General features: G+C 43.9%; 1 protein-coding gene across 1 annotated transcript in view; it reads right to left on the bottom strand.

Moving 5' to 3' along the window:
* Positions 1-5117: 5117 nt before the first annotated feature.
* Positions 5118-12979, bottom strand: part of LOC308172047 (pituitary adenylate cyclase-activating polypeptide type I receptor-like) — a gene marked incomplete at its 3' end in the record, with an annotated part of 23512 nt that continues 15650 nt past the window's right edge. The window contains exons 5-13 of the mRNA XM_080546958.1: positions 12192-12289; positions 10839-10971; positions 8900-9053; positions 8642-8702; positions 7886-7955; positions 7438-7529; positions 5619-5748; positions 5484-5525; positions 5118-5273 (exon numbers count right to left, since the gene is read on the bottom strand). Coding sequence (XP_080403084.1) covers positions 5118-5273; positions 5484-5525; positions 5619-5748; positions 7438-7529; positions 7886-7955; positions 8642-8702; positions 8900-9053; positions 10839-10971; positions 12192-12289 — 936 coding nt within the window. The remainder of the gene's footprint in view (positions 5274-5483; positions 5526-5618; positions 5749-7437; positions 7530-7885; positions 7956-8641; positions 8703-8899; positions 9054-10838; positions 10972-12191; positions 12290-12979) is intronic.

Below are 12979 nucleotides of genomic sequence, written 5' to 3'. Positions count from 1 at the left end.
ATTTGTGTATAAAACAACTCATGGATCACTGTCTTGTATGTAATAATTATATTTCCTTTTTGTTTTTTTGCATTCGCAGTATTGTAATGACCTTTTTCAAAAAAAGGAACTGGAGCCCAAATCTGTAGAGTGCATCCCGTACCCTGAGGACACGCTCGTGCTCCCCATCCGTCCTCCCCAATTATAATTGTTGGGCAGGAAGACTTTTCTCATCCTAATGTTCGGTATTATACATAAACCAGCCACCAGTAGCTCTCAGACGTCAGGTGGACATGGCGGTAGAGACTAAATGCTTTCCAGGAACAAAGTCTGAACATACTACATAGATCTGGGGAGGCTGCTGGAGCCAGAGATCGGAGGACGAGCTAATCCCAATGCATGGAACGGAATGAAAAATGGTAAATAGCATCAACCACGCTCAATACCATTCCTCGTTCCGTTCCATGCATTGCAATGAGCCCGTCCTCTGATTTCTACCTCCCCTGACACGGGCATACCCGTACAGAGATACTTCAGTATTCGTAAGTCAACTTGTTTCTATTCTCGTGACGACTAGCTCAGCAGAGCTGCTGATGTCAGGGAGTGACCTCTGACCTGACCGTCTCATGAGGCTCTCTGGAGATTCAACCTTAGAGCAGACGGGGTGGCCATCCTTCACCCGCTGATGGCTCCACCTTGCACGACCAACCCACTGGCATCCCCCCCCCTAACCCTCTAAAAATGCAGTTTGTCAATAAGATTCTACATTTCCTTAATTAACATTCCAAAGTGCCTGTCAGTCACAATATAACCGAAACATTGATTTAACTGAAAGCCAAAAGGTTGTAGAGTCATTTGATTTGATTTATTTCCTGAAAAGAATGTAAGGAGTGATTTTAGCATTGTGAATTGCTTTTCCAATTATAGATGCCTTTCAGATAGTGTTTGCTGAATTTGTTCAGATATATGAGGCAACGAGGGTTAAGAAATCAACAAGTTAATGTTTAAATGGTCGTCAGTTACACTGTATAATACTGTCTGATACATGTTTTCATCCACATGCGTGTGTAACTTGTAAAAAGCGAAGAGACTACTGCCTAGTTGTACGAATGATGTAGTGATGTGTCTCCAATGTTCAAACTTAATCTTCATTGACATGATTTGTATTTGTATGAACCGATAAGTTTCACTTTCACTCACGGTGTAGATACTAATACAAACCTACTAGAACCATAAAATAAATTCCATGGACAAATACATAAAAAGCAGTTCACACCAACAATTTAAAAATAAAAATAAAAGATGCTTTAATTTAGCAATGTTTGACAATCCTAGAGTAAGTGAACTCTTTTTGTATTCTTTGTTAAGAATACACCTCTTCCCCTCTCTCTCTCATCAGTTATCTACAGCACGTTCATTTCAACAGTGACAGTGAATTCAGACCAATCTAACACATTGTAAAGTCAACAGATCGTTTGACTCAAACAGTGGTGCAGGATCGTCCAATTGTGACAATGAAATTGTTCATGAACCAATATGGATGTTATTTATTTATTTATTTATCAACTGATGTCATCATGAAAACAGATGTCAGAAACAAAAACTGTAAATGTAATACTGTATATAAACTGTAGCACAGCCTTGCTGGCTCTGTGACAGATGTAAAATGTACGATTTTGATGTTTGACTCAAAGCTTGCAGTGCCGTACGCTGGTGTTAGTGCCATAATTGTACAGTAGGCTGTGTTGCACAATGATGCTGGTCTATGACGTTCTCCTCTCTGACCAGATTACATGTATGATGCTGTTGGACAATGTGAAGCCGCACATACTAGAAAGTAGGGGCAATTCTAGTGGTTTTCTCGCCTCTAGAGTGGAGAGGGATACTGATACTGTACCACTAACTGTAGGACAGCATATTGGTTCTGTAGAGAAACAGAAATACAAAGAGAGATTCAGATAACGGCCTACTCCACCTAGAAGCAAAAGTGGTTCTTTGGCCTGTCCCTATATGGAGAAGCCATTTTGGTTCTGGGTAGAACCCTTTTTTGGGGGGTGGAGGAAGGGTCCCATGTAGTACCCAACGGTGTAGTTATAAGGTGGAGGAAGGGGAGAATATGTGGGAGAGGAAGGTTGGAGAGGAAGCATCACAGACAGATGTTACTATGGTGTAATGGTGTGTGTTGTGTGCCTGCATGAGCCTACGACTAACGTTATCAAAAAATAACCACTGCTTCTCCGTGTTCTACTCACCAGCTGTCACTCTGAGTCTGCCTGGCTTGCCAGGGGCCACTCAGATGGAAACGACCATGTCTCAAAGCTGTTACTGTGTGTACGAGATGAGCTCCTCACTCAACGTGTCTGTTTGTGTGTGTGTCATTATCTCTAGCCACCACTAGGTGGCAGTGCGTGCTTATGTATTTTTACTGCGTTGAGTTGGGGAGGATGTGAAATGTAAAGCGAGGGATTTGAAAGGACTTTTTGAATGGAGTGTAATGGGTTACTACACTCAATGGTTACACTGTGGACTCTGCCTTTTTTGTGTTCACTTACTTCTGGGAAGCGCTTCAGGCACCAATATGCCACTCTTTTAACCTAATTTCATAATATGACATTGAGTTAAGAATTGATGAACACTCCACTGTGGTGCAGTCAGTCCATTTTAATCCCAAAAAGTTTCAAACAATCGATTCAGTCACTGAAGTACAAACCATAAGAATGTAATGTATTAACAATAACATGGACACCAACCATTTAACAGCACACAGTAAGTAGAGCCAGGGAACTTTACCTGTACCTGTAATCTGGCCAGGAAAACCTTCAGGCCCTAGGTGTAGCCTATAACTGGGGCCCATAGTTTTTCCTGGTCAGTAAAAAAAACTTCAATTTGACAGACAAGTGGCATATATTGTCTCAATCTCTCCCCACCCCCCCTCTCTCCCATTGCTTTATTTGGCAGTTGGGCCTGTTCATTGTGTACATGGGTATTGAGTGTGTGAGTGATGTTATAGTATCTTCACTGAATTCTGAATGTGCCATTGTTGCTAAGCTGCTCTGTACCTTTGCCTGCTAAGAATTGCCATGTTGTACAAATGATGTCTCTTGATTGATGTAGATATTTTTGGAATCTCATTACAGTAATGATAAAGACCGGTAATATTTGTGACTCTGTTTTTGTATATTTCGGTTTGTGTGTGTGTGTGTGTGTGTGTGTGTGTGTGTGTGTGTGTGTGTGTGTGTGTGTGTGTGTCTGTGTGTATGTGTGTGCATGCATGCACGTGCACACATGTCTGAGTGTTTGAGTGTGGCTTGTGTGTTGGATGACCTTTCATTGGAAAATACTTTATTAAATGTCAAAAAATATATCATCCAATGTCTGAATAAAACCTGTGACTGAACAATAACATGCTATCTTATGTATAACATGTACGTTGTGGTGTCCAAAACCATGTCCAAACGATATTTGTAAATCTGCCTGTAAAATAAAACCATCTGTGGTGAGCTATGTTTTGGAAATGATTAATTTCACTTCATAACATTACAACAGTTTTCCATCTTAAATAGTATTGATGGGTCTACCTTTCACATTAATAATACCTGCTCACAAACACATACTTCTACTGGTAACATGTTCGCTATACACATGGTACAGTTATCCTAGTCCATGAACTAATTTTGCTTTAACATGATCTTACAAGAATCATAAATTATTAAATACATATTCACAGTCAAAGTGCTCCAGATATTCACAATTAATCATTAACAGTCCATAAAAACTGATTGTTTGCTTTCGACAGTTTAGTAATTTGCTGTTTTACAGATGCCCCTTTTCCACCAAGGCAGTTTGAGGGCCGGTTCAAAGCCGGTGCTTAATTTCCAACCAGTTCTTCGCATTTCCACAGCAGAAGAACCAGCTGTCCCACGAATATCCAGCAACCGGTTCTTAGACGATTCACAAGTTGAACCAACTGCAAACCAGCACTAGCACTAGCCCAGAACTAGACCTAGGTTCCCATTGGTGGAAAAGAGGTAAGAGTGCAGTGAATTGACAGTAACCCTTAGAGACTCAGTTCCACTAATTATATTAGAATTTAAACCAATATATGTACAAATAATATTTACAAGTGTATGCAAATATACATAGATTCACACTCTGGAAAATCCAATTGCATTGCCATTGTGGAAACATTAATCATGGCCTTGAACCCTTTTGTTAGTGAAATAAAACGGGGCATCCCATCTCTTAACTCTATCAATACATGTGTTCCCCACTTGGGAGCGCTAACCAACTTCTCATCTCCCTCAGTGTAAGAGGTTGTATTTTCTTATCCTAACTGACATCAGTGTAATTAGCCACGCACATTAGAAAAACCCTACACTGAAATAGAGATATTTCCATCCCTAACGGAAAAAAAATGCTTATGAATATTCACAAACACCGCTTCAAAAGAATGCTCATCAAAGGACGTCAACAGACAACAAACAGCCCTGAACAGGAAAAATTGAGAAAGCTGTTGAAGTGAGATGATACTAGCAACAATCGGATTGGTTCGGAAGAGGGAAATCTCCATACAGAGGAATACCGTATAGAATAAGGTCCGAAATAGACCGGTCCCTCCTGGTCTACTCCAGTTAGTGAGCCATGTGTGCACTGTTCCGTCACCAGAATGTAGTGCATAGACTATATATAATATATAGTGTAACAACGGAATCATATACAGGAGAAGCACTCAATTGCACATTCAAACAAATACGGTTGGCTGCCTGCCTGCAACAAAAGTTGTGCATCTAGCAAACCAAAGACCAAACTAAGTACCCTAAATGCTCCTTGAATAGTGTTGGTGAGTTGAGGGCTCTTGACATTGACAGGAGTGCTGTTAGACGTTTCCCTGCTGACATCCCTCCAGACAGACTGTCCTGTCTGCCCAGCCAACCTGTCCGGTCCCCCCAGCTAGTGTGTCCCCGTCTCCCTAACCGGTCTCCCCCCTCCCCCTCCCCCCTCCATCTCCCTAGCCAACTTGTCCCATCTGCCCAGCCAACCTGTTCAATCCCCCCCAGTCAACCTGTTCAGTCTCCCCAGCCAGCCAGCCAGTCCCTGTCCCCCCCCTGGTCCCCCCCCCCCCCCTGGGGCTCTGGGCCTCACATCGTGGAGACGCTGCCCGAGGTGGAGAGGCCGCCCAGGGGAGCGGAGGGGTCCAGGACCGTGATCTGTGTGACATTGACGCGCCGCTTGGCAGGGCTCAGGTGACCCAGGGAGCGACACCTCCACAGCCTCCTCCTCAGCTCCGTCTGGACCTGGGCACATGGACACAGACACACACACACATATGGTACCAGTCAATAGTTTAGACACACTTCCCCATTGGGAAAGTGTGTCCAAACTTTTGACTGGTACTGTACCTATATTTCTACCTCCACCAGCCTCAACTGATATACAGTATACTGTATATATAAACTGTGGGTGATATACAGGTATTAACACTGTGTGACTATAGAATTACATACCTCTGCATTCATGAAACAGTAGAGCAGTGCCACCACAAATCCCTGCAACACAGAGGAGCCGCTATAAGCAGTGGTAACTAATAACTAGTATCTTCTAAGTTCATCCCTCCCCCTGAGCCCTCTACCGTTTATTACCTGGAAGGATCCAAGGCCCAGCTCGATGTAGAGTCTGGCTGCCACGCCCGTGTTCTCTGGCAGGAAGGCAAACACTGTGTAGTGCATCCCAAACAGAGGGATCAAGAACAGGGTAGACTTGGCCAACCTCCTGGAGAGGCAAGGAGGGAGAGAGGGAGAGAGGGAGGGAGGCAGAAGACAGAAAGAGATAGAGTGAGAGAGAGAGAGAGAAGCAGAGGGGGAAAGAGGGAGGAAGGGAGAGAAACGATGAAATCAGGCACTACTTTCGAGCTTTCTTAGCACGTCAGTGTCTCAGTGACCTCGGAGCCCTACAGCGACCCCGTGACACAACCCATAGAGACCACCACTGACACACTGCTAGGCCAACATCTCCACCAGGGATGGCATCTCCACCAGCCACCTCCCCATATGTCCTCATGTCATACCGACATGCAGCCATGATGATGTAATTTCATCTCGCATAGAGCGACTTCACTAAACGATTACGACCCAGTTGCAGAGGGCTAATTACCACGTCGTTCTAAATGCGGTTTCCTCACCCTACATCATGTTGAGATGTGGCTCCCTCGGAGGTATGGAGCACCGACAGACGACGATAAAGTGTGTTTGTGTCATGCACTATTTTGGGGATCAAAAGGACTCGCTCTGGAATGTTGACGGGTCGCTGAGCAACCGTAGTTCTACCCAAACACGACAGATGACTTCATCATCATCATCGGCACGATCAGCTTAGAGGATCAGTGGAAGACGGCGTACGTAGCCCGCCATAACCCTCAATCAGCTCACTGTGGACACACTCTCTCCTTCTCTCTCTTTCTCTTTCTCTCTCTCTCTCTCTCCCTCTCTCTCACTCATTCACTACTAGGAAATAGAACATCAAAACAGAAACTCTAATCTGCATAATCGTATAAATTATCTGAAATGAAGTCATGGCTGATCTTTTGTCACACCTGATCTTTTGTCACACCTGAAATTTTCAACCAGGCCATTGTGTCGTTGTCGCATCAAACAGCTCCTAGATCGGAATCTCTAAAACCGGGGATACGTGTTTGAACACACCAAATATCCATCAAACAGAATGACTGGTTTAATTCAGTAAATCCACCGTGTCTTTGGGCTCCGTTTTCAGTTTCCTCCCTGAATAAATAAATCAACTAAACCTTTCTTGCGCTGAGATAGAGTTGCTGTTGTTGAATATCAACCATCCTATCCCAGTGTTCACCATAGACATAGACCACATACATGTAGTTTGTCCATCCTGGTTTTGAAGGTTCATAGGGTAAGCCTATGCAGCTGTGAGTTCAGCTGATTCAATTACACCCACGTACATTTGATACCATTCCTCATTCTATTCCATGCATAATAATGAGCCCATCCTCCAATTTCTACCTCCACTAGCCTGACCCAGTGGGCCTAGGGAACCACCAGGACCACTCTAAAGCCCACTCCATACATGGCCTGGGGTGCTCCAGTGGTCTAGCACCATAGCCTACAGTGCACACATACAGTATGCCCATGTCGGCATGGGTTCGAATCCAGCCCATGCCCTGCTGACATAGCCTCTCCTACTTACCTTCCTGTCTTTCTTCACTATCTCACTATTCACTATATCGAATAATATCAAGACATAAGAGTGGAACTGCCCCACTAAAAAATAAATAAACCTTTAAAGCCCTCTCCATACTAGACTCACATGAAGTGGCCACTAAACGTTTTTTTTTTTTTTTAGGTCCTCCGATTTCTACCTCCACCAGCCTCCCCTGACCCAGAGTGCCTAGGGGACCACCAGGACGGCTCTAAAGCCCATTCCTAGACTCACATGAAGTGGCCGGCGTCGTGGCCTCCTGTGGCCGGCGACTTCAGCTTCTGAACCAGGATCCGGATCACGTTGATGAAGATGACGATGTTGACCTATGTGACCAATCACAGATGAGATAACGGAGATTCCAAACCAATCACACTCTAACGTCATACACAGGAGCCTAAACAAAGGAGCAGACTGTTTCATATGGATTAGAATGTAAGAATATAATAGAACAGAAGGTCATTCAACGAGCGGTAGACAGTTTGGGTTTCCTGTTGGTGGTGTGAATTCTGCAGGGGGAGGCTGGCGGAGGTAGAAAGCGCTCGAAAGGACAATGTGAAAATCTGAGCCAGCCAGTGTGTTTGATACCATTCCTCGTTGCATCCCCGTGCATTTACAATGAGCCCCGTCCTCCGATGTCTACCTCCACCAGCCTCCCCTGGAATGTTCTGGATGTACTCACAAGCAATGAGGCTGTTATCGGCCCTTTGATGATCCACCAGACACCCACGTTATCTGTGTCGTCCCAGCAGCTGGAATAAGACTCATCGTACGTTAGACCAATCAAAACAGCCTCCATTATCACTCCTTTAAGTTAGACTGGGATATGACATCATGCCGGGAAGTAACAATAAACTTTCACCAGAGATATATTTTTTAAGAAAGTAAAGACGTCCTTCTCTTTAAGGCTTCAGAAAGAGTTGGGGGGAAAAAGATGGGGAAAATTGTGCGATTATTTTGCCAATGAAGATGGTGATTCTTTGTACTGATTGCATGTTTATATGCTGTATTTGCTGATCCCATGACCTTGTGTATGTATGTATGTTTTTTTATTTTTGTTGTTGATGTTTGTTGTTCATAAAATGTGGGGGGAAGAAAAAGTATTAAAAAAAAGAAAGAAAGTAAAGACGAGAAGGACCGTAGGCAGTCGTGAGGCGTCGGCACCGTGTGCACCGTGGTGATAAGGGCGCCAGAGTTGATCATCTCCTTTCATTTCCTGATCGTCTGTGTTTTGTCTAACAACAAAAAACAAGGAGAGATCTTCTCCGTTTTGAAATTAACTCTGGTAGGGTTGGCCCAATTTTTCCCCCCATTGATGTTATATCCCAAGATCCTTTAATATGCACTGTTATAGTATAAATGCAATTCTGATTGAACACATACAGTTAGACAGATGTAAATGTACAGTATTTACAATATGGTAATAATCAAAACATACCCTCTGTCATCATAGAAGCTTCTGGTCAAACCCCACACTATAAGGACGGTGGATGGAAGACCTGGAACATGAGATTATACTTTAGGCCACGTCATCATCTTCTGTGTATTTGCATACAAACATACTGTACCTTGATGTCAACATTACCTTAAGACTTCCTGAATGCCATGCCTATGAAGCGTCTTTCAGTATCCCTTCTTTTTTTTTTAAGCCCGCCCATATCCAAGTTAAGCCTAACACAATCTGGTCTCTGCTCACCCCATCCAATGAGGATGTACCACCAGAAGTACTTTCTCTGGGAGACGAAGGTGAGGGCCAGTAGGGTCTGCAGGTACATGCCCTCCACCAGCAGCCAGAAGTAGTTGGCCAGGATGCTGAACTGGAAGAAGGCCACCGCCGATTTACACTCTGCCTGGAGACAAGAACCAAGGGAAACTCAGAGGTTACAAATCGGAAGGAGACTAGGAGAGGAGACTAGGAGAGGAGACTAGGAGAGGAGACTAGGAGAGGAGGAGAGGGGACTAGGAGAGGAGACTAGGAGAGGAGGAGAGTGGTAGTGGTAGTGGTGGTCTAGTGGATAGTGAGTTGGACTTGTGATCGGAAGGTTGTGAGTTCAAATCCCGCCTGAAACCACACCACTACTAGTGTGCCCTTGAGTAAGGCACTTTGCCCTCAGTTACTCCAGGGGGAATGTCCCTGTAATTCGTAATTGTAAATCGCTTTGGATTAAAAGCGTCTGCTAAATGGCAAAAATTATAATTAATTATAAAAATTAGGAGAGGGGACTAGGAGAGGAGGAGAGGGGACTAGGAGAGGAGACTAGGAGAGGAGGAGAGGGGACTAGGAGAGGAGACTAGGAGAGGAGGAGAGGGGACTAGGAGAGGAGGAGAGGGGACTAGGAGAGGAGACTAGGAGAGGGGACTAGGAGAGGGGACTAGGAGAGGAGACTAGGAGAGGAGGAGAGGAGACTAGGAGAGGAGGAGAGGAGACTAGGAGAGGAGGAAAGGAGACTAGGAGAGGAGACTAGGAGAGGAATCGAGGAAAGAGCTCTGATATTCATCCCAATACTATAGAACCAGTCACAGGGGCTTAACGCTCAAATACTGAATGTGTGAATTAAAATGAGAGAAAGCCTCAGAGGAATGGTTTGGCTGAGAGCAGTGCAGCTGGCATGCCTTAAAAAGACTAGTAATGTATTTTTACTATGAAAAGCCATCAAGTATTCATCATTACTGAGAGATATATGTCATACATTACATTTGACATGGTAACATCCAACCCATGGTTTGCATAGACAAAATCAGGCCAGTGCAGAGATTCCCTGTGTCCTTGTTATGTGTGTAGTATCAAACGTCTTGGACTGCATGGGGAGATGGGGATTTGTAATCAGGTCGATATTTTTTATGACGAAAATATAGCAGATGTGATTCAAAAATAGATTTCAAAGATTGTTGTTAACCCAACTCATCACTGAACTCGTCATTTTAGCAACTTGCATATCCTGCACATTATCAGCTGGAAAGAGAATGGAAAACACACACACACATTCATGGGGTACACAGACTCTCAGTATCCCCCCTTTAGCCTTTGCACTACTGCTGTTTTTGTGAATGACAGTAGTATGACAGAATTTCTTCCTGCTTTTTTTTTTCTGTACGATGATTTCTTATCCTTCAACACACTCATCGCGGCTGCTCCTCAATACTAATCCCCCTCAATCCTTTCCCTAAGAAGAACAGACTTGTATCTTAAGCTCTTATGAATATTTCAAATATTCATAAAGATTTCAGCTTTAACAAAGCCCCTTGTATTTCTGTGTGACAGGGACACTGAACATCAGAAGAATTTTGTGAGCAAATAAATTACGATCATCATCCAGCAATGGAGGCAGGTGGAATCAGTCCTCGGAGGACGGGCTCATTGCAATTCATGGAATGGAATAAGGAATGGTATCAAGGACACGTGTTTGATACCATTACCCATTCTATTCCACTCCATGCATTACAATGAGCCTGTCCTCTGATGTCTGATTCCACCTGCCTCCATTGGGGTAAAGTTAGGACATAGGGACAGTGGGCTTCATAAGATCCATGACAGTATGTCTCCCAAGAGCTTGTGCACTTGAGCTTGAGCCCGTGCTAACCCTAACCCTACATGACATATTGTCCTCTGGCAGGCCACTTTCTGTCTGTCTCACTGTTGACATGAAGCAGTGGTCCAGCGTCTCGTCAGCGAAGAGCACGGCGTCTTTGACGAAGACTGCGCTGGCCCGGAGGATGAAGGACGCAAACAGGTTGATGTGGATGTAATTCCGGGTACAGTGGAACTTCCTGTAACAGGGAAACAAGGGGGTTCATTAAACATGGACAATTCCTCCCCAGAGCCAGGAGAAACACATTTACAGACTATACCAACAACACATTAGCCTCAGATGGCACCAGCAAACTGACGAGCTGAACACACCCAACCACCCAGGGCCAGAAACACATTAGACAGCACATTAACACAGGAAGACGTGACGTCTATATCATAATACTATATTACGGCATTATGATAATATGGCAGTATCATCTAATATTATAGCATTCTAGCATGACAGTATTAGTATTATCCATTCTGGCATGACATCCCCAATAGGTTTTAACACTGTGTGTTGGTGTTCCAGACACACATCAAGCCTGTTCTCCTCAATGGACTGCCTGCCTCCAGCTGGCTCGATCTGGGTGATCAGATGATGTCTCAGTTGAAAGTGTGATTCTGTTCAGAACACAGGAAATGGGTCCAGGAAATGGGTCCCATTGAGTCATTAGGGAACCACAGAATAGACTGTGCTGGTTGTAACTAGTGTTGGGGGGTAGCTCGGAGCTTGGTGGTCATTAAACTAAATGAAATGATTATTCCAACCCCTGAACATTCGATTTCCCTACAATTTTTTATTTCTTATATTTCTCTTATATATTATATTATATTTTGTATATATTATATATATTATATTTCTTCCCTCACAGTTCTTTTCTTCCTGGTCACGCACCTTTTGTCCTAGTGACTGGTCACCTATCAGTAACTGACTGTCGTGTGTTGGAACTAAGTAGTTTCAATGTAGTGAGTTACTTCTTCAAAGTACATTTTACATTTTTACCATCTAGCAGACACCTTTACCTGAAGCGACTTATAATAATAATAATAATAATAATAATAATAATATCTTAGATTTGTATAGCGCTTTTCTCAAACCCAAGGACGCTTATTAATCTCTTATAATTAGAGATTACAGGGACAGTCTCCCTGGAGTAACATAGGGCTAAGTGCTTAAGGGCACACTAGTGGTGGTGCTCTCAGGTGGGACTTGAACTCATAACCTTTTGATCACCAATCCAACTCACTATCCACTCAGCCCCCGCTACAAATACGAGTGGCCACCACTACCGACTACCCCACAAAGTAGCTTTAGTTTGACAAACTATATTTCTCTCAAGGGTAGCTTCAGTGCAGTTCAATTTCTTTCCCGCTAAAGTGATTTTCAGAGCAGCTTTCCCAGCATGGGCTGTACCTGAAGGCAGTGAACACCACGACGGCCGTGATGAGAGAGACGAGGGAGGTGGCGTAGCCCACCGTGTAGACCTGGCGGAACGTCGCGAAGTAGCTGGTCTGGGTACATAGAGAGAGAGAAACGTGCTGTGATTGAGTAAATGCATCCAGAGAATGCGTGGCTGGACAACTTAAAGCACCAGGGGAGGCTGGTGGAGGTAGAGATCAGAGGACGGGCTTGTTGTAATACGTGGAGCGGAATAAGGAATGGTATTGTTGCAGTATGTTCAGGGGCTACAGCCCAACCAGTCTCGTTCCCAGCTTGGGTAGGGTTTCCTGGTTTCCTGTTTACGAATACAATGGAGACTCAAGGTCATGGGACGGGATGGGGGGGTTTTCTATTTAGGTGACTATAAAATGGGAAGATGAGGATATGAGGGGGGGGATCTAAATTTTTCTACATCTCTGCTTGTTGTATCATCAATCATTATAATAAAAAGGTCTTGTAAAGCCATTTGACTAGGCTCTCTGTGCTCTTCCTAAAATACATCAATCCTATCAGTAATCAATTAACTCTATGTTATGTTATGTTATGTTAATTTCATTTATAATGCGCCCCCCATCCAACTTTTACATCGGCCCGGGGCGCAGCCCGGGTAAAGGAACAGATAAAGACAAAGACAAGGAACACAGAGAGCAATCAGACACAGACGACTTAAACGTAAAACTCAGGCATACAATTCACAACAAATAGGGAGTAGATTTAGGGAATGTCATTTTGGAAGAGGTGGGTTTTTAACTTGGCTCTAA

Source organism: Nansenia antarctica (genome assembly GCF_963989245.1).
Source record: "Nansenia antarctica genome assembly, chromosome: 16".
Classification (NCBI taxonomy): Eukaryota; Metazoa; Chordata; class Actinopteri; order Argentiniformes; family Microstomatidae; genus Nansenia; species Nansenia antarctica.
The sequence above is the reverse complement of the archived record's forward strand: the minus strand, read 5'-3'. Positions and strand labels throughout refer to the sequence as shown.